Source organism: Salmo trutta, chromosome 21 (assembly GCF_901001165.1).
Source record: "Salmo trutta chromosome 21, fSalTru1.1, whole genome shotgun sequence".
In the NCBI taxonomy this organism is placed as follows: domain Eukaryota; kingdom Metazoa; phylum Chordata; class Actinopteri; order Salmoniformes; family Salmonidae; genus Salmo; species Salmo trutta.
Genome location: NC_042977.1, coordinates 51,578,529 through 51,601,885, shown reverse-complemented (window position 1 = coordinate 51,601,885; position 23,357 = coordinate 51,578,529). Strand labels below are relative to the sequence as shown.

The following is a 23,357-nucleotide window of genomic DNA, read 5'->3' as shown; positions in this document are numbered from 1 at the left end:
TGAAGCGGGGAAAAGGAAGTTGACTGGCTGTCATCCAGTATTTACATGCCAAAAAATACCCAAAATAAATAAAAATACATGTTGTATTGTCACATACAACAGATAGGTACAGTGAAATGTTTTACAGCAGCCTCCTCTAGGTTTGTTGATAACCATAGATATGTCATTATTATGGCAATGACATCCCTACCATGTATAGGACTTAAAGTACCAACATATATAACGAGAACTGCAGGGGTCCAAGTACCGAACCCTGAGGAACACCTTATAATTTGTTTTGGGTGCTCAGATAATTTGTCATGTAACTGAACAAAGATCTACCCATCCTTTATCTGCATGTAACTGAACAAAGATCTACCCATCCTTTATCTGCATGTAACTGAACAAAGATCTACCCATCCTTTATCTGCATGTAACTGAACAAAGATCTACCCATCCTTTATCTGCATGTAACTGAACAAAGATCTACCCATCCTTTATCTGCATGTAACTGAACAAAGATCTACCCATCCTTTATCTGCATGCTCTCTGCAGGTTATTAAAAGCAGGTTATTAAAATCACTTTACTAAAATGTAAAGGTCCCGAACAGTCAAAATTATATTTGGATGAAACCAAATCAAAGTATGAAAAATGACTGTTGCTTCTACATTGATAAAGTTGAATCATAAAATGACTGGTCCCCTCCCTCATGTCAAACACTTCGATTCAGGAGGCAGGATTATTAAGGGCCTTTTTTAATTTTTAATTTTATGTCACCTTTATTTAACCAGGTATTTATATATTATATATATAACACTTTATTTAACCAGGTATTTATATATATATATATATATATATATATAACCCTTTATTTAACCAGGTATTTATATATTATATATATAACCCTTTATTTAACCAGGTATTTATATATTATATATATATAACCCTTTATTTAACCAGGCATTTATATATTATATATATAACCCTTTATTTAACCAGGTATTTATATATTATATATATAACCCTTTATTTAACCAGGTATTTATACATTATATATATAACCCTTTATTTAACCAGGTATTTATATATTATATATATAACCCTTTATTTAACCAGGTATTTATATATATATATATAACCCTTTATTTAACCAGGTATTTATATATATATATATATATCCCTTTATTTAACCAGGTATTTATATATTATATATATAACCCTTTATTTAACCAGGTATTTATATATTATATATATATAACCCTTTATTTAACCAGGTATTTATATATTATATATATATAACCCTTTATTTAACCAGGTATTTATATATTATATATATAACCCTTTATTTAACCAGGTATTTATATATTATATATATAACCCTAACCCTTTATTTAACCAGGTATTTATATATATATATATAACCCTTTATTTAACCAGGTATTTATACATTATATATATAACCCTTTATTTAACCAGGTATTTATATATATATATATAACCCTTTATTTAACCAGGTATTTATATATATATATATATATATCCCTTTATTTAACCAGGTATTTATATATATATATATATATATCCCTTTATTTAACCAGGTATTTATATATTATATATATAACCCTTTATTTAACCAGGTATTTATATATTATATATATATAACCCTTTATTTAACCAGGTATTTATATATTATATATATAACCCTTTATTTAACCAGGTATTTATATATTATATATATATAACCCTTTATTTAACCAGGTATTTATATATTATATATATAACCCTTTATTTAACCAGGTATTTATATATTATATATATAACCCTTTATTTAACCAGGTAGGCCTGTTGAACAAGTTCTCATTTACAACTGCGACCTGGCCAAGATAAAGCAAAGCAGTGTGACACAGACAACAACACAGAGTTACACACACTCCTCGCTCACTTTTGTGACATCACAAAAAAGCTAATTTGAATACACCGATGGTAATGTCTTAATCTCTTACCTAATTTAAATAGAGGGCATGTTTGCAGAGGGTCGTGGTTTGCACACACAACTAGGTAGCTAGTGCCAAAATGTAACTGCAGCGTGTCAGCAAATATAATTAGACGTTTCCCCTATTCATCTAAGGCAAATATGCTTATAGGTTTCCCCTTTTATCTGTGTCTGGTGTTTGCTAATTACTAGTTAGCTAGGTTTTCAGCCAGTTAGCTAGGTCTTCAGCCAGTTAGCTAGGTCTTCAGCCAGTTAGCTAGGTTTTCAGCCAGTTAGCTAGGTCTTCAGCCAGTTAGCTAGGTCTTCAGCCAGTTAGCTAGGTCTTCAGCCAGTTAGCTAGGTCTTCAGCCAGTTAGCTTTCAGCCAGTTAGCTAGGTCTTCAGCCAGTTAGCTAGGTCTTCAGCCAGTTAGCTAGGTCTTCAGCCAGTTAGCTAGGTCTTCAGCCAGTTAGCTAGGTTTTCAGCCAGTTAGCTAGGTCTTCAGCCAGTTAGCTAGGTCTTCAGCCAGTTAGCTAGGTTTTCAGCCAGTTAGCTAGGTCTTCAGCCAGTTAGCTAGGTCTTCAGCCAGTTAGCTAGGTCTTCAGCCAGTTAGCTAGGTCTTCAGCCAGTTAGCTAGGTCTTCAGCCAGTTAGCTAGGTCTTCAGCCAGTTAGCTAGGTCTTCAGCCAGTTAGCTAGGTCTTCAGCCAGTTAGCTAGGTCTTCAGCCAGTTAGCTAGGTCTTCAGCCAGTTAGCTAGGTTTTCAGCCAGTTAGCTAGGTCTTCAGCCAGTTAGCTAGGTCTTCAGCCAGTTAGCTAGGTCTTCAGCCAGTTAGCTAGGTTTTCAGCCAGCATGGAACCAAAGCGGGGGAAGTGTTGCCCAGAGACATGTCAAACGGGAGATTCATGAAAACTTCTTGACATCATTGATTGTCATGATATACTGTATGAACATACAGTTTTGACATACAGTTTATACGCCTATATGACCTCAACCTGTAACTTTCCAACACATTTATTCCAAGATGAACTATATAGGTAGCTTGATAAACAGTGCTGACAATTCCATTTGGTCTAGCTAGCTAAATGATATTGCCAACATGTTGTCTCTATGGATGCTGTTACCGAAACCAAACAGTTGGATAAACAAATCATTTGTGAAACCATGATGTGATGATGTATGACAGGATTGGATGTTGCAGGAAATGTCAATGTTGTTTGAGTTGATTTGTATATCAGCACATTTGCTTGAGATAATCTGACTGCAACGCTGCTCACTGAGTCCATGTTGCTTGACACAGGCGTTTTCAAAGAACTGTCCGTCAAGGTAAGATCCCCGCCCACTCAGCCTACTATCTCCCCGCCCACTCAGCCTACTAGCTCCCCGCCCACTCAGCCTACTAGCTCCCCTCCCACTCAGCCTACTAGCTCCCCGCCCACTCAGCCTACTATCTCCCCGCCCACTCAGCCTACTAGCTCCCCGCCCACTCAGCCTACTAGCTCCCCGCCCACTCAGCCTACTAGCTCCCTGCCCACTCAGCCTACTAGCTTTCCGCCCACACAGACTACTAACTCCCCGCCCACTCAGCCTACTATCTCCCCTCCCACTCAGCCTACTAGCTCCCCTCCCACTCAGCCTACTAGCTCCCCGCCCACTCAGCCTACTAGCACCCCGCCCACTCAGCCTACTAACTCCCCGCCCACTCAGCCTGCTAGCTCCCCGCCCACTCAGCCTACTAACTCCCCGCCCACTCAGCCTACTATCTTCCCGCCCACTCAGCCTACTAGCCCCCCCCACTCAGCCTACTAGCTCCCCGCCCACTCAGCCTACTAGCTCCCCGCCCACTCAGCCTACTAGCTCTCCGCCCACTCAGCCTACTAGCTCCCCGCCCACTCAACCTACTAGCTCCCCGCCCACTCAGCCTACTAGCTCCCCGCCCACTCAGCCTACTATCTCCCCGCCCACTCAGCCTACTATCTCCCCCGCCCACTCAGCCTACTAGCTCCCCGCCCACTCAGCCTACTAGCTCCCCGCCAACTCAGCCAACTAGCTCCCCGCCCACTCAGCCTACTAGCTCCCCGCCCACTCAGCCTACTAGCTCCCCGCCCACTCAGCCTACTACATCTCAAATATTTACCATCTTGATCAGGAAAAAATATTGTGTGTGATGTTTCAGTCACTCAAAAGGCTATTTTACTGACTGTTTGGGACCTGTAACGTAGCTGACCTGAAGGATGGTTCGGGACCTGTAACGTAGCTGACCTGAAGGATGGTTCGGGACCTGTAACGTAGCTGACCTGAAGGATGGTTCGGGACCTGTAACGTAGCTGACCTGAAGGATGGTTCGGGACCTGTAACGTAGCTGACCTGAAGGATGGTTCGGGACCTGTAACGTAGCTGACCTGAAGGATGGTTCGGGACCCTGTAACGTAGCTGACCTGAAGGAATGTTCGGGACCTGTAACGTAGCTGACCTGAAGGATGGTTCGGGACCTGTAATGTAGCTGACCTGAAGGATGGTTCGGGACCTGTAACGTAGCTGACCTGAAGGACGGTTCGGGACCTGTAACGTAGCTGACCTGAAGGACGGTTCGGGACCTGTAACGTAGCTGACCTGAAGGATGGTTCGGGACCTGTAACGTAGCTGACCTGAAGGATGGTTCGGGACCTGTAACGTAGCTGACCTGAAGGATGGTTCGGGACCTGTAACGTAGCTGACCTGAAGGATGGTTCGGGACCTGTAACGTAGCTGACCTGTAGGATGGTTCGGGACCTGTAACGTAGCTGACCTGAAGGATGGTTCGGGACCTATAACGTAGCTGACCTGAAGGATGGTTCGGGACCTGTAACGTAGCTGACCTGAAGGATGGTTCGGGACCTGTAACGTAGCTGACCTGAAGGACGGTTCGGGACCTGTAACGTAGCTGACCTGAAGGATGGTTCGGGACCTGTAACGTAGCTGACCTGAAGGATGGTTCGGGACCTGTAACGTAGCTGACCTGAAGGATGGTTCGGGACCTGTAACGTAGCTGACCTGAAGGACGGTTCGGGACCTGTAACGTAGCTGACCTGAAGGATGGTTGTAGAAGGACTCAGAGATACAACAACAACATGACTCATTGTTTCCCTTCGCACTAATGATTTATTTCACAAAGGCAAACATGACAGGTAAGGAAAACATGTACTCTCTACTAAAAATACATGATCACATCTTTAAGATATTCTCTCTGTAGGATATTGTTAATCCAATAATGCTTATATTTAGCTGAAGCTAAGCATGTTGCAGTCTCAGAGCTAAAATAATACAGTAAACTTCTCTTTTTCAAAACGTTCTCTGTTTTCCTAGTCTAACACCACCCCCCTTCGCATGCACACCAAACAATACCAGATGGATAGAGTAATTGTTATTTTTAAAAAGCAAATATTTAGTTTGTTTGTTTTATTAAATGTATTTAATTCACTTAAATGTAGGTTTATCCAATAGATCATGTCCATTCAATAAATTCTCTACCCATCACATACCCAATAATCCCGTAGACCTAACATGTAATGCCCATAACCAACCCAAACACTAACATTCACAGAAAAACAAAATGGCTGCTTTATCTATGGCGATGTGCAAAAACTGCAAAACGGTGTCTTTGAGGAATCATACAGCGATTCAGCAAGTTGTTTGAGGGATTTGAGTGGTTCACAGTGGTAAATGGGTTCAACATCACAGCCATATAAATGATACTGAACTGTCTTAAATGTCCAGCTAGCCAGGCTTTAAAACCCCCAGATCCAGAGCAGTAGCTAATCACTCACCTTAACAACAAGCTTAGAGATATGTTAGCAGCAAAACTTACCACCTGCCTAAAGCTTATCTACTCTAGCCATATACCTAACAATGTTAGCATCCTCCCCAGAGCTATGCACACTAACAAAAAGTGCTTAAATCTAATATGTTTAAAATATTCCATGCGATGTTAGGCTAAAACCTGATCGCGTAGAGCTAACAATATTAGCATAAAACATTAGCACATATCTTACACTTAGCATATAGCTAACAATATTAGCATTAAGCTGACAATATAAGCAGAGCTAGTACCCTTAATCCATTAGTTAGCACTGTTAACTCATTGGCTAGCATCGTTAGTGCATTAGTCGGTAACATTAGCTCATCAGCTAGTTTTGTTAGTTTTGTTAGCTAGCACTTTTAGCCCGTTAGCACAGCCCCAGTGCTTTGGCTGGGTCTCCCATGATGTCTCCGTAGACCAGCTTGAAGGAGTCGATGAACAGCTGTGTCCACTGCTGCCTGTCAGCGCCTGGCTGAGCTAGCTTAGCCCGCTGAGCCGTGTAGGCCATGGTCGCCACGCCAACCCCATACTGCTGCTCCCGTAGGCTGCCCAGCAGGCTGGCTACGCCCCCGACTGAGGAAGGGACCATTGAGGGGCTGCCTTGCTCCGCAAGCTCCTCCCAGGGGGGAGGGGCCACGCTGTCGGGCACGCCCCCTCCTGCAACGAGCGGGAGAATGGTGGGCGGAAGAACGCGACACGACGCATCAACATCCCAAATGGTCACTTTCCAATATGGCCTCCGGTACACCTAATATGGCCTCCGGTACACCCAATATGGCCTCCGGTACACCTAATATGGCCTCCGGTACACCCAATATGGCCTCCGGTACACCTAATATGGCCTCCGGTACACCCAATATGGACTCCGGTACACCTAATATGGCCTCCGGTACACCCAATATGGACTCCGGTACACCTAATATGGCATCCGGTACACCCAATATGGCCTCCGGTACACCTAATATGGCCTCCGGTACACCCAATATGGCCTCCGGTACACCCAATATGGCCTCCGGTACACCTAATATGGCCTCCGGTACACCCAATATGGCCTCCGGTACACCTAATATGGCCTCCGGTACACCCAATATGGCCTCCGGGAACACCTAATATGGCCTCCGGTACACCTAATATGGCCTCCGGTACACCTAATATGGCCTCCGGTACACCCAATATGGCCTCCGGTACACCCAATATGGCCTCCGGTACACCCACCAAGCATGTAGCTTATCAGTTCTACTCTTTCTAACTTGTTAGTTCTTCAAATCTCTGGTTGAACTATCTTCCTTACTATGTGGACATTGTAGAGCCTCAAGGTGATGGACTGCCATGCTCATGTAAACCTTTAAAAGTTTTCTGATGTCAAACCAAGCGAGACAGTATGGAGAACGAATTAAGTACTGGACTGGACGGCACTCAACCAGCAGGTTCAGGGTTCAAAACCAACTTTAATCACAGCCCTTAGGGCATGTGACAATTAAAAATCAGAATGAAAATCCTCAGAATGATCTTACCAGTTTTACAGGGGAGGTCAGGACACACGATGACAGGATCTGGCAGAATGATAAAGAGACAAGGAGAGAGGTTATTGATAGTATACATCTACATGTAAAAGACAAGGAGAGAAGTTATTGATAGTTTACATCTACATGTAAAAGACAAGGAGAGAGGTAAATTGAGAGAGGTTTTTGTTTTATTTTTTAAAAATGTTTTACATTGTAGAATAATAGTGAAGATATCAAAACTATGAAATAACACATATGGAATCATGTAGTAACCAAAAAAGGTGTTAAACAAATCAAATTATATTTTATATTTGAGATTCTTCAAAGTAGCCACTCTTCAAGTGCAGTTGCAAAAACCATCAAGCGCTATGATGAAACTGTCTCTCATGAGGACCGCCACAGGAAAGGAAGACCCAGAGTTACCTCTGCTGCAGAGGTTAAGTTCATTAGAGTTACGAGCCTCAGAAACTGCAGTCCAAATAAATGCTTCAGAGTGCAAGTAACAGACATCTCAACATCAACTGTTCAGAGGAGACTGTGTGAATCAGGCCTTTATGGTCGAGTTACTGCAAAGAAACCACTACTAAAGGACACCAATAAGAAGAGACTTGCTTGGGCCAAGAAACACGAGCAATGGACATTAGATCGGTGGAAATCTGTCCTTCGGTCTGATGAGTCCAAATTTGCGATTTTTGGTTCCAACCGCCATGTCTTTGTGAGATGCAGAGTAGGTTAAAGGATGATCTCCGCATGTGTGGTTCCCACAGTGAAGCATGGAGGAGGAAGTGTGATGGTGTGGGAGTGATTTGCTGGTAACACTGTCTGTGATTAATTTAGAATTCAAGGGACTCTTAACCTACATGGCTACCACAGCATTCTGCAGCGATACACCACCCCATCTGGTTTGCACTTAGTGGGACTATCATTTGTTTTTCAACAGGACAATGACCCAACACACCTCCAGGCTGTGTAAGGGCTATTTGACCAAGGAGGAGAGTGATGGAGTGCTGCATCAGATGACTTGGCCTCCACAATCACCCGACTTCACCCCAATTGAGATGGTTTGGGATGAGTTGGACCGCAGAGTGAAGGAAAAGCAGCCAACAAGTGCTCAGCATATGTGGGAACTCCTTCAAGACTGTTGAACATGCATTCCAGGTGAAGCTAGTTGAGAGAATGCCAAGAGTGTGCAAAGCTGTCATCAAGGCAAAGGATGGCTACTTTGAAGAATCTCAAATATAAAATATATTTCGATTTTTTTAAACACGTTTTTAGTTACTACATGATTTCATATGTGTTATTTCATAGTTTTGATGTCTTCACTATTATTCTACAATGTAGAAAATAGTAAAAATAAAGAAAAACCCTTGAATGAGTAAGTGTGTCCAACCTTTTGACTGGTGCTGTAGGTGTTTAACTAAACTAAAGATGTCCCCGCTAGAATAGTAAACTAACAAACATTTGACCATCTGAGGACATGTTGTTGGTCCCCACAAGGTTAAATGCTATTTCTAGGGGGTTTAGGGTTAGGAGCTAGGGTTAGGGTTAGGAGCTATGGTTAGGGTTAGGAGCTAGGGTTAGGGGTTAGGAGCTATGGTTAGGGTTAGGGTTAGGAGCTAGGGTTAGGAGCTAGGGTTAGGGTTAGGGTTAGGAGCTAGGGTTAGGGTTAGGAGCTAGGGTTAGGGTTAGGGTTAGGAGCTATTGTTAGGGTTAGGAGCTAGGGTTAGGGTTAGGAGCTAGGGTTAGGGTTAGGGTTAGGGTTAGGAGCTAGGGTTAGGGTTAGGGTTAGGGTTAGGGTTAGGAGCTATGGTTAGGTTTAGGAGCTATGGTTAGGTTTAGGGTTAGGAGCTATGGTTAGGTTTAGGGTTAGGAGCTAGGGTTAGGGTTAGGAGCTAGGGTTAGGGTTAGGAGCTAGGGTTAGGGTTAGGGTTAGGAGCTAGGGTTAGGGTTAGGGTTAGGAGCTAGGGTTAGGGTTAGGAGCTAGGGTTAGGGTTAGGAGCTAGGGTTAGGGTTAGGGTTAGGAGCTATGGTTAGGGTTAGGGTTAGGAGCTAGGGTTAGGGTTAGGAGCTAGGGTTAGGGTTAGGAGCTAGGGTTAGGGTTAGGGTTAGGAGCTAGGGTTAGGGTTAGGAGCTATGGTTAGGGTTAGGAGCTAGGGTTAGGTTTAGGGTTAGGAGCTATGGTTAGGTTTAGGAGCTATGGTTAGGGTTAGGGTTAGGAGCTAGGGTTAGGGTTAGGGTTAGGAGCTATGGTTAGGGTTAGGGTTAGGAGCTTTGGTTAGGGTTAGGGTTAGGAGCTATGGTTAGGGGTTAGGGTTAGGAGCTATGGTTAGGGGTTAGGGTTAGGTTTAGGGAAAATATGATTTTGAATCGGACTGAATTGTGTGTCCCCACAAGGTTAGTTATAAAAGACTGTGGGTGTGTGTGTGTGTGTACACACTGTGGGTGTGTGTGTGTATGTGTACATACTGTGGGTGTGTGTGTGTATGTGTACATACTGTGTGTGTGTGTATGTGTGTGTGTGTGTACATACTGTAGGTGTGTGTGTGTGTGTGTGTGTGTGTGTGTGTGTGTGTGTGTGTGTGTGTGTGTACATACTGTGGGGGTGTGTGTGTGTACATACTGTGGGTGGGTGTGTGTGTGTACGCGTGTGTGTGTGTGTGTGTGTGTGTGTGTGTGTGTGTGTGTGTGTGTGTGTGTGTGTGTGTGTGTGTGTGTGTGTGTGTGTGTGTGTGTGTGTACCTGGGCAGAGCACGGTCTCTATCTTGTCGATGAACTCCTCTGCCACCAGATCAGCGAAGCGTCTCATCCCCAGAACCCTGCCGTCTCTCTGACAAGCTATACTCTTCAGGCTCTCATTCTCCTCTATCTGGTCAAACATGTCCCCTATACCTATAGCACTCACATCCACACTGGGGTCGCTGCTCACACACACACACACGCACACACACACGCGCACACACACACACACACACACACACACACACACACACACACACACACACACACACACACACACACACACACGAGCACAAAAATCATCAGTTAAAATAACTGCTGATAAAACATATCCCAGACAAGCCCTCTCCCGGGTCAGCTACCTGCAGAGGTATGTGAGCAGTGAGTCGTCGTCCCTGGGGTCGAACCGTCCATCCGTGATGACCACCACGGTGACGTTGGCTTTAGCTCGGCGGCTGTCCTTGATCAGGTGGTCGTAGGCGTATTTCAGCGCTGACGGGGTCCACGTTCCCCCGGCTATCCATTCCAGACGCTTTACCGCATCCTGCAGACAGACAGACGGTGGGAGGGTGTTAGCCCACTGAGCTAAAGCCTAGTAATTAGCTTGGGCAGCTAATGCAAGTCTTCAGTCAGGCAGAGGGTGGGAGGGTGTGTGTTTATGTCACAGACTGGGTTCCAAGGTCAAATTCTGGTGATCTGCACAACAGAAGACTGTGTTAGCCCGCTGAGCTAAAGCCTAGGCATTAGCCTGGGAGCTAGTGCAAGTCTTCAGGTGTCAGGTAATGATAGACATGCGTGTGTCACTCCACATACCTTGAAGGCAGACAGGGAGTCACATATTATTACTGTTATTGTTGTTATTATTATTTATCATTCTTGTTATTGTTATTATTATTGTTATTATTATAGTTTATTATTGTTATTATTATTATTATTAGTATATTATTGTTATTATTATTATTATAATTATTATTGCAATTATTATTATAATTATTATTATTGTTATTATTATTGCAATTATTATTATTGCAATTATTATTGTTATTATTGTTACTATTATTGTTGTTATTATTATTATTACTATTGTTATTATTATTATTATTGTTACTATTATTGTTATTATTATTGCAATTATTATTATTATTGTTATTGTTATTATTATTATTGTTACTATTATTATTATTGTTACTATTATTATTATTGTTACTATTATTACTGTTACTATTATTGTTATTATTATTATTATTGTTACTATTGTTATTATTATTGTTATTGTTATTATTATTATTATTATTATTGTTACTCTTATTGTTATTATTGTTACTATTATTGTTATTATTATTGTTATTATTATTGTTACTATTATTGTTATTATTGCAATTATTATTATTATTGTTATTGTTATTATTATTATTATTGTTACTATTATTATTATTGTTACTATTATTATTGTTATTATTATTACTGTTACTATTATTGTTATTATTATTATTATTATTATTGTTACTATTGTTATTATTATTGTTATTATTATTATTATTGTTACTATTATTATTATTATTGTTACTATTATTGTTATTATTATTATTATTATTGTTACTATTATTGTTATTATTATTATTGTTACTATTATTGTTATTATTATTATTATTATTGTTACTATTATTGTTATTATTGTTACTATTATTGTTATTATTATTATTATTATTGTTACTATTGTTACTATTATTGTTATTATTATTATTATTATTATTGTTACTATTATTGTTATTATTGTTATTATTATTGTTATTATTATTATTGTTACTATTATTGTTATTATTGTTACTATTATTGTTATTATTGTTGTTACTATTATTGTTGTTATTATTATTGCTATTATTATTATTGTTATTATTGTTACTATTATTGTTATTGTTATTTGTATTATTATTATTATTATTGATACTATTATTGTTACTATTATTGTTACAATTATTGTTATTATTGTTACTATTATTGTTATTATTATTGTTATTATTATTATTGTTACTATTATTGTTACAATTATTGTTATTATTGTTACTATTATTGTTATTATTATTGTTATTATTATTATTGTTACTATTATTGTTATTATTGTTATTGTTATTATTGTTACTATTATTGTTACTATTATTGTTATTATTATCATTATTATTATTATTGTTACTATTATTGTTATTATTATTGTTATTTTTATTGTTATTATTATTATTATTATTATATTACCTTGAAGGCAGACAGTGAGTCGATCTTGGAGTCATTGAGACGGATGGCCTGGAAGGTTCCACTGTGACTGTACTGGACCACACCCACTCTGGTACCTGGGAGAGGGGGGAGGGGGTATTAGTATGGTTGAATTAGCAGAACACACCCACTCTGGTACCTGGGGGAGGGGGGAGGGGGTATTAGTATGGTTGAATTAGCAGAACATCATCTTTAGTCACCTGGGCATTAGAATCTGTAATGTGTGTGTGTGTACCTGTCTCTGAGTTGGGGTCCTTGGCCATAGAGCCCAGTCTGTTGATGGTGTTGATGACAAAGTTCTTCTCCAGAGTAAAATTGGTCAGACCCACCGACTCTGAGCTGTCAATCACAAACACGATGTCCAGCGCCCCGCACCGCTTCTCACAGTCTGCACGGACAACACAGTACAGGGTTACAGGGGTTAACGGGGTGTGTGTGTGTGTGTGTGTGTGTGTGTAAGTAACCATTTCACGGTAAGGTCTCAACCTGTGACAAATACAATTTGATTTGATTTGATTACTCACCACAGCAGCCGCAGGTCTCTCTGATGTAGTTCATGACATCACATTCCTACAATGAAAACATCACATGACATCACATGACCTTTCTCTGACCTCTTGACTCCAGGCTGGAGTGATGGAGAAATACAGGAATGAAAGAGGGATGATGATAGAGGGATGATCATAGAGGGATGATCATAGAGGGATGATGATAGAGGGATGATGATAGAGGGATGATCATAGAGGGATGATCATAGAGGGATGATGATAGAGGGATGATGATAGAGGGATGATCATAGAGGGATGATCATAGAGGAATGATGATAGAGGGATAGAGGGATGATCATAGAGGGATGATGATAGAGGGATGATCATAGAGGGATGGAGGGATGATCATAGAGGGATGATGATAGAGGGATGATCATAGAGGGATGATCATAGAGGGATGATGATAGAGGGATGATCATAGAGGGATAGAGGGATGATCATAGAGGGATAGAGGGATGATCATAGAGGGATGATGATAGAGGGATGATCATAGAGGGATGATGATAGATGGATGATGATAGAGGGATAGAGGGATGATCATAGAGGGATGATCATAGAGGGATGATCATAGAGGGATGGAGGGATGATCATAGAGGGATGATGATAGAGGGATGATCATAGAGGGATGATCATAGAGGGATGATCATAGAGGGATAGAGGGATGATCATAGAGGGATGATGATAGAGGGATGATCATAGAGGGATGATCATAGAGGGATAGAGGGATGAACATAGAGGGATGATGATAGAGGGATGATCATAGAGGGATGATCATAGAGGGATGATCATAGAGGGATGATGATAGAGGGATGATCATAGAGGGATGATGATAGAGGGATGATGATAGAGGGATGATCATAGAGGGATAGAGGGATGATCATAGAGGGATGATGATAGAGGGATGATCATAGAGGGATGATCATAGAGGGATGATGATAGAGGGATGATCATAGAGGGATAGAGGGATGATGATAGAGGGATGATGATAGAGGGATGATGATAGAGGGATGATGATAGAGGGATGATGATAGAGGGATGATCATAGAGGGATGATGATAGAGGGATGATCATAGAGGGATGATGATAGAGGGATAGAGGTTCTTACTGTGAGGCCGGGATCTCCCTCGGGACCTGGATCTCCCTGTAGAGAGAAAAGAGATGCTTTAAAACACACAAATTACAACACACACACACTCACACACACGTACACACGGTGTGCAGGTACTGTAGGTATGTGTGTGTGTGTGTGTGGCTACGTACGTCTCGTCCACCCACTCCTCTTGGTCCTCTGAATCCAGGTTCTCCCTGAGGCCCTGGTTCTCCCTCCTCTCCAGAGGTTCCCTTTCCACCTGGTCCTCCCTTGGGGCCACAGTCTCCTCTGCCTCCCCTGGGTCCTGGGCCGCCCTTCTCCCCACGTTCACCCTGAATACACACAGGTCAGAGATCAGACAGTGTGTCAGGGAAGGTGTTACTCTGCTAATGTGTGTGTGTGTGTGTGTGTTTGTGTGTGTGTGTGTGTGTGTGTGTGTGTGTGTGTGTGTGTGTGTGTGTGTGTGTGTGTGTGTGTGTGTGTGTGTGTGTGTGTGTGTGTGTGTGTTTACCGTTGGTCCTCTTGGTCCTGGGTAACTGAAGCCAGCTCTTCCAATGTCACCCTACAGCAGCACAGAGATCAATCAATCAGTCAGCACAGAGATCAATCAATCAGTCAGCACAGAGATCAATCAGTCAGCACAGAGATCAATCAATCAGTCAGCACAGAGATCAATCAAGCAATCAGCACAGAGATCAATCAATCAGTCAGCACAGAGATCAATCAATCAGTCAGCACAGATATCAATCAATCAGTCAGCACAGAGATCAATCAAGCAATCAGCACAGAGATCAATCAATCAGTCAGCACAGAGATCAATCAATCAGTCAGCACAGATATCAATCAATCAGTCAGCACAGAGATCAATCGATCAGTCAGCACAGAGATCAATCAATCAGTCAGCACAGATATCAATCAATCAGTCAGCACAGAGATCAATCAATCAGTCAGCACACATATCAATCAAGCAACCAATCAGCACAGAGATGAAATAATCAATTACACACAGTAAAACAGTCACATTAACAGTAGTCAGCTGTGCATGAAGTCAACATCTATACCAGGGTTACACAAACACGACAAGATAGTGAAGTGTGAAGCTAAACTTCTCTGCTTGTTTTGGTCCCGCAACTATCCTGTTGCAGCACAGTGAACCCCGTACACACGTACACACACATATATATATATATATGTTGAGAGTGCAACGTCTTGCATCATGCTCATCGACGTCATACAGTATCGCCGAGTCTCAGACCAACCAGACGAACACTCTACCACCCAATGATGATATAGTCACACACCTTCAGTCCTGGAAGGCCGGGGTCTCCTCTAGGTCCAGCATCGCCAGGGTCGCCACGGGTACCCTGTCACACAGAATGTGGTTACCGTAGCAATGTTATCGTGCCATCCCCGTGGTTACTGTACATGGCCGTACACACACAGAAACCCGACAACTCAAGGATCCCCCCCCTCCACACAGACATCGTGAGCAGACCGGTGAAGGTATAACTCTGTGACCTACGTTCTTCCCTGCGTCTCCTGAAGTGCCTGGGGGCCCTCGTGGCCCTGGGAGTCCGTTGTCTCCTTTGGTTCCTTTGTTTCCTACTTCACCTGGTAGTCCTCTCAGTCCCTCAGGTCCTGCCTCGCCCTGAAACACACACAAACACACACACACACACAGCCTCATAACAGAATACCAGGAGGTAGGGTGTGTGAATGTGTGAGAGAGTGTGTGTGCCATACCTTGTCTCCTTTAACTCCGTCTGTTCCTGGGGTCCCCTTTGGCCCAAAGTCTCCTCTTCTCCCCTACAACACAACAGTACAACAGCCCTTAGACAACATCACATTAGACTACACCTCAACCAGTCTGTAACACCTACATGTTTTAAGCAGACCATCATAGTCCCTGTACCCAAGAACACCAAGGTTACCTGCCTAAATGACTATCGACCCGTAGCATTCACATCGGTAGCCATGGAGTGCTTTGAAAGGCTGATCATGGCTCACATCAACACCATCACCCAAAACAACCTGGACCCACTCTAATTTGCATACCGCCCCAACAGATCCACAGATGATATAATCTCTATTGCACTCCACACTGCCCTTTCCCACCTGGACAAAAGGACCACCTACGTGAGAATGCTGTTCACTGACTACAGCTCAGCGTTCAACACCATAGTGCCCTCAAAGCTCATCACTAAGCTAAGGACCCTGGGACTAAACACCTCCCTCTGCAACTGGATCCTGGACTTCCTGACGGGCCGCCCCCAGGTGGTGAGGGTAGGTAACAACACCTCCACCACGCTGATCCTCAACACTGGGGCCCCTCAGGTGTGTGTACTTAGTCCCCTCCTGTACTCCCTGTTCACCAACGACTGCATGGCTGAGCACGACTCCAACACCATCATTAAGTTTGCTGACGACACAAAAGTGGTAGGCCTGATCACCGACAGCGATGAGACGGCCTATAGGGAGGTCGTCAATAGGGCAAGAACTGTCCACATTTACTTTCGTCAGCCAACAAGAAGAGTAGGCCTAACGAACAGCAAAAGCACTAAACTATGTCAATCTACTATCCCCCATAGTACAAAAGTTGCCCAATTCTATTCTGTGTGAGAAATAATTATTCCAAACATAGTCTGGGACAGCTGTGGCTTGATCCCACATGAATACAACCACTAGCATCAAAACACCTTTTTACACAATGTGGCTGACGCAACAGATCAGAACGTTTAGCTTAAAAATGTTGATAAACTATTAGGCTATTTCTTCACACTTCCCGTGTGGCTCAGTTGGTAGAGCATGGTGTTTGCAACGCCAGGGTTGTGGGTTCGATTCCCACGGGGGGGCCAGTACAAAACAAACAAAAAAATGTATGAAATGAAATGTATGCATTCACTACTGTAAGTTGCTTTGGATAAGAGCGTCTGCTAAATGACTAAAATGTAAATTATAAGATCAGCAATGTGGACATGGCAGTGGGCTATAAGCCAGAATGTTCCATTAGCGGTAAAACACCATTATCAAATGAGATTATGCACCTAATGCTTTTATTATAAAGGTGCATTTTTATGGTGAAAATTATCTTCCCCAAACTGGAAACTCACGCGCTGCTTAAAACATATAGGTCTATGGGCTAGGATACATGAGGTGTGACACAAACCTTATCTAAACATAGGACTATGGGCTAGGATACATGAGGTGTGATACTAACCTTATTAAACATATAGGACTATGGGCTACTAACCTTATTAAAACATATAGGACTATAGGCTAGACTACATGAGGTGTGATACTAACCTTATTAAACATATAGGACTATGGGCTAGGCTACATGAGGTGTGATACTAACCTTATTAAAACATATAGGACTATGGGCTAGGCTACATGAGGTGTGATACTAACCTTATTAAAACATATAGGACTATAGGCTAGGCTACATGAGGTGTGATACTAACCTTATTAAACATATAGGACTATGGGCTACTAACCTTATTAAACATATAGGACTATGGGCTAGACTACATGAGGTGTGATACTAACCTTATTAAACATATAGGACTATGGGCTAGGCTACATGAGGTGTGATACTAACCTTATTAAAACATATAGGACTATAGGCTAGGCTACATGAGGTGTGATACTAACCTTATTAAACATATAGGACTATGGGCTACTAACCTTATTAAACATATAGGACTATGGGCTAGGATACATGAGGTGTGACACAAACCTTATTAAACATATAGGTCTATAGGCTAGACTACATGAGGTGTGATACTAACCTTATTAAACATATAGGACTATGGGCTACTAACCTTATTAAACATATAGGTCTATGGGCTAGACTACATGAGGTGTGATACTAACCTTATTAAACATATAGGTCTATGGGCTAGGCTACATGAGGTGTGATACTAACCTTATTAAACATATAGGACTATGGGCTACTAACCTTATTAAAACATATAGGACTATGGGCTACTAACCTTATTAAACATATAGGACTATGGGCTACTAACCTTATTAAACATATAGGACAATGGGCTACTAACCTTATTAAACATATAGGACTATGGGCTAGGATACATGAGGTGTGATACTAACCTTATTAAACATATAGGACTATGGGCTAGGCTACATGAGGAGTGATACTAACCTTATTAAAACATATAGGACTATGGGCTAGGCTACATGAGGAGTGATACTAACCTTATTAAAACATATAGGACTATGGGCTAGGCTACATGAGGTGTGATACTAACCTTATTAAAACATATAGGACTATGGGCTAGGCTACATGAGGTGTGATACTAACCTTATTAAACATATAGGACTATGGGCTACTAACCTTATTAAACATATAGGACTATAGGCTAGACTACATGAGGTGTGACACAAACCTTATTAAAACATATAGGACTATGGGCTAGGATACATGAGGTGTGACACAAACCTTATTAAAACATATAGGACTATGGGCTAGGCTACATGAGGAGTGATACTAACCTTATTAAAACATATAGGACTATGGGCTAGGCTACATGAGGTGTGATACTAACCTTATTAAACATATAGGACTATGGGCTACTAACCTTATTAAACATATAGGTCTATAGGCTAGGATACATGAGGTGTGACACAAACCTTATTAAACATATAGGACTATGGGCTAGACTACATGAGGTGTGATACTAACCTTATTAAAACATATAGGTCTATGGGCTAGACTACATGAGGTGTGATACTAACCTTATTAAACATATAGGTCTATGGGCTAGGATACATGAGGTGTGATACTAACCTTATTAAACATATAGGTCTATAGGCTAGACTACATGAGGTGTGATACTAACCTTATTAAACATATAGGACTATGGGCTACTAACCTTATTAAAACATATAGGACTATGGGCTACTAACCTTATTAAACATATAGGACTATGGGCTACTAACCTTATTAAACATATAGGACAATGGGCTACTAACCTTATTAAACATATAGGACAATGGGCTACTAACCTTATTAAACATATAGGACTATGGGCTAGGATACATGAGGTGTGATACTAACCTTATTAAACATATAGGACTATGGGCTAGGCTACATGAGGAGTGATACTAACCTTATTAAAACATATAGGACTATGGGCTAGGCTACATGAGGAGTGATACTAACCTTATTAAAACATATAGGACTATGGGCTAGGCTACATGAGGAGTGATACTAACCTTATTAAAACATATAGGACTATGGGCTAGGCTACATGAGGTGTGATACTAACCTTATTAAAACATATAGGACTATGGGCTAGGCTACATGAGGTGTGATACTAACCTTATTAAAACATATAGGACTATGGGCTAGGCTACATGAGGTGTGATACTAACCTTATTAAACATATAGGACTATGGGCTACTAACCTTATTAAACATATAGGACTATAGGCTAGACTACATGAGGTGTGACACAAACCTTATTAAAACATATAGGACTATGGGCTAGGATACATGAGGTGTGACACAAACCTTATTAAAACATATAGGACTATGGGCTAGGCTACATGAGGAGTGATACTAACCTTATTAAAACATATAGGACTATGGGCTAGGCTACATGAGGAGTGATACTAACCTTATTAAACCCCTTCTGAAATAACCTACACTCGATCCCTCCGATGTCAACAACTACAGACCAGTATCCCTTCTTTCTTTTCTCTCCAAAACTCTTGAACGTGCCGTCCTTGGCCAGCTCTCCTGCTATCTCTCTCAGAATGACCTTCTTGATCCAAATCAGTCAGGTTTCAAGACTGGTCATTCAACTGAGACTGCTCTTCTCTGTGTCACGGAGGCGCTCCGCACTGCTAAAGCTAACTCTCTCTCCTCTGCTCTCATCCTTCTAGACCTATCGGCTGCCTTTGATACTGTGAACCATCAGATCCTCGTCTCCACCCTCTCCGAGTTGGGCATCTCCGGCGCGGCCCACGCTTGGATTGCGTCCTACCTGACAGGTCGCTCCTACCAGGTGGCGTGGCGAGAATCTGTCTCCGCACCACGTGCTCTCACCACTGGTGTCCCCCAGGGCTCTGTTCTAGGCCCTCTCCTATTCTCGCTATACACCAAGTCACTTGGCTCTGTCATATCCTCACATGGTCTCTCCTATCATTGCTATGCAGACGACATACAATTAATCTTCTCCTTTCCCCCTTCTGATAACCAGGTGGCGAATCGCATCTCTGCATGTCTGGCAGACATATCAGTGTGGATGACGGATCACCACCTCAAGCTGAACCTTGGCAAGACGGAGCTGCTCTTCCTCCCGGGGAAGGACTGCCCGTTCCATGATCTCGCCATCACGGTTGACAACTCCATTGTGTCCTCCTCCCAGAGTGCTAAGAACCTTGGCGTGACCCTGGACAACACCCTGTCGTTCTCCACTAACATCAAGGCGGTGACCCAATCCTGTAGGTTCATGCTCTACAACATTCGCAGAGTACGACCCTGCCTTACACAGGAAGCGGCGCAGGTCCTAATCCAGGCACTTGTCATCTCCCGTCTGGATTACTGCAACTCGCTGTTGGCTGGGCTCCCTGCCTGTGCCATTAAACCCCTACAATTTAGATGCACTATTGTAAAGTGCTTGTTCCACTGGATATCATAAGATGAATGCACCAATTTGTAAGTCGCTCTGGATAAGAGCGTCTGCTAAATGACGTAAATGTAAATGTAATGGGCTAGGCTACATGAGGAGTGATACTAACCTTATTAAAACATATAGGTCTATGGGCTAGGCTACATGAGGAGTGACACAAACCTTATCTAAACATAGGACTATGGGCTAGGATACATGAGGTGTGATACTAACCTTATTAAAATGCATAGGACTATGGGCTAGGATACATGAGGTGTGCAACTATGATTAGAAAATGTCGCAAAAAAAGGCATTGTTTCTTTTCCTGCGGTTCATTTTCATGCCAGCCAGGTAGGCTATACTCCTGTCGTAAATAGAAGCAATGTTCTTAATATTAGGAAAGTTGAGAAATAAATATATTAGGCCTAGCCTATAGAAAGCTGATGGGATCCTCCTCTTTTTAATAGAGGCCATCACTCTGTTTTCTCTCGCAATTGCATAGCCTATAAAAAATTTTGCGCAACATGAGCTCATTAAGTGTTTGATTACATTTTCGATGACATTTGCATTGATGTCAGAGTGATTAGAGGGACAATAGAGTGCTGAGTATCAGGCAGTTAGCTAGTTTGGTAGGTTACTAAGGACCATCAGCATCATCAGAGCTTGGAGAAGCCTAATTACCGTGACTAAACGGTCACGTGGAATTTGACTGCCTTCATGACTCGTGACTGCCGGTGTGGCAGTAATACGGTCACCGCAACAGCCCTAGTAGTCAGTGACCTGGCAGTGTGGTGCCAGGACAACAACCTCTCCCTCAACGTGAGCAAGACAAAAGAGCTGATCGAGGACTACAGGAAAAGCACACCCCCCATTCACATCGACGGGGCTTTAGTGGAGAAGATCTTCAAGCTCCTCCGTGTCCACATCACTGAGAACCTATCATGGTCCAAACACATCAACACAGTAGTGAGGAGGGCACAACAATTCCTATTCCCCCTTCAGGAGGCTGAAAATATTTGGAATGGGACCTTAGATCCTCAAAAAGTTCTACAGCTGCACCATCGAGAGCATCTTAACTGGTTGCATGAGCACTTGGTATGGAAACTGCTCAGTGTCAAACCGCAAGGCGCTACAGAGGGGACTGCGTAGGGCCTAGTACATCACTGGGGCTGAGCTCCCTGCCATCCAGGACTTCTATACCAAGCGGTACCGGAGCGCCATGTCTGGGACCAAAAGGCTCCTTAACAGCTTCTACCCAAAAGCCATAAGACTGCTGAACAGTTAATCAAATGGCCACCCGGACTATTTGCATTGACCGCCCTCTTCTTCTTTTTAGTCACTTTACCCCTAACTACACTAACCTGTATCCCTGCACATTGACTCGGTACCGGTACGCCTTGTATATAGCCTCATTACTACCTGGTAACCTCTGTATATAGCCTCATTACTACCCGGTACCCCCTGTATATAGCCTCATTACTACCTGGTACCCCCTGTATATAGCCTCATTACTACCTGGTACTCCCTGTATATAGCCTCATTACTACCTGGTACTCCCTGTATATAGCCTCATTACTAACCTGTACCTCTGTATATAGCCTCATTACTACCTGGTACCCCCTGTATATAGCCTCATTACTACCTGGTACCCCCTGTATATAGCCTCATTACTACCTGGTACCCCCTGTATATAGCCTCATTACTACCTGGTAACCTCTGTATATAGCCTCATTACTACCTGGTACCCCCTGTATATAGCCTCATTACTACCTGGTACCCCCTGTATATAGCCTCATTACTACCTGGTACCCCTGTATATAGCCTCATTACTACCTGGTAACCTCTGTATATAGCCTCATTACTACCTGGTACCCCCTGTATATAGCCTCATTACTACCTGGTACCCCCTGTATATAGCCTCATTACTACCTGGTACCCCCTGTATATAGCCTCATTACTACCTGGTACCCCCTGTATATAGCCTCATTACTACCTGGTACTCCTGTATATAGCCTCATTACTACCTGGTACTCCTGTATATAGCCTCATTACTACCTGGTACTCCCTGTATATAGCCTCATTACTAACCTGTACCTCTGTATATAGCCTCATTACTACCTGGTACTCCCTGTATATAGCCTCATTACTAACCTGTACCTCTGTATATAGCCTCATTACTACCTGGTAACCTCTGTATATAGCCTCATTACTACCTGGTACCCCCTGTATATAGCCTCATTACTACCTGGTACCCCCTGTATATAGCCTCATTACTACCTGGTACCCCCTGTATATAACCTCATTACTACCTGGTACCTCCTGTATATAGCCTCATTACTACCTGGTACCCCCTGTATATAGCCTCATTACTAACCTGTACCTCTGTATATAGCCTCATTACTACCTGGTACCCCCTGTATATAGCCTCATTACTACCTGGTATCCCCTGTATATAGCCATGTTAATGTTACTTTATTGTGTTACTCACTTTTTAAAAATCAGACACAGAGCTAATCTCCAATGTATATAGATCTAACACCTGAAATCCCACCTCTTTAAGGAATACCTGGGATAAAGTAATCCTTCTAACCCCCCCCCCCCCTCTGGATAAGAGCGTCTGCTAAATGACGTAAATGTAAATGTAAATCTAATCTCCAATGTATATAGACCTCATTGTGTTTGACATTATGTAGCGCTGCACAGGTTCTCACCAGTTCTCCATTGACTCCCGGGCCTCCAGCGGTTCCCTAGAGCACACACACACACACACACACACACACACACACACA

The 23,357-nt window shown here is 42.3% G+C and overlaps 1 protein-coding gene across 5 annotated transcripts in view; it reads right to left on the bottom strand.

Moving 5' to 3' along the window:
- LOC115157674 (collagen alpha-2(VI) chain) overlaps positions 1-23,357 on the bottom strand; it is a 47,286-nt gene that overhangs the window by 3,630 nt on the left and 20,299 nt on the right. For 4 of the 5 annotated variants that reach the window (XM_029706115.1, XM_029706116.1, XM_029706117.1 and 1 more), the window contains 13 exons: positions 23,280-23,315; positions 15,678-15,740; positions 15,457-15,582; positions 15,236-15,298; positions 14,446-14,496; positions 14,105-14,266; positions 13,950-13,985; positions 12,821-12,866; positions 12,532-12,684; positions 12,279-12,373; positions 10,391-10,572; positions 10,032-10,210; positions 7,302-7,340 (listed from right to left, as the gene is read on the bottom strand). In XM_029706115.1, coding sequence (XP_029561975.1) covers positions 7,302-7,340; positions 10,032-10,210; positions 10,391-10,572; positions 12,279-12,373; positions 12,532-12,684; positions 12,821-12,866; positions 13,950-13,985; positions 14,105-14,266; positions 14,446-14,496; positions 15,236-15,298; positions 15,457-15,582; positions 15,678-15,740; positions 23,280-23,315 — 1,231 coding nt within the window. Of the gene's footprint in view, positions 1-5,070; positions 6,445-7,301; positions 7,341-10,031; positions 10,211-10,390; positions 10,573-12,278; positions 12,374-12,531; positions 12,685-12,820; positions 12,867-13,949; positions 13,986-14,104; positions 14,267-14,445; positions 14,497-15,235; positions 15,299-15,456; positions 15,583-15,677; positions 15,741-23,279; positions 23,316-23,357 lie in introns of those variants that run through there. The other variant, XM_029706118.1, reaches the window with a different exon arrangement.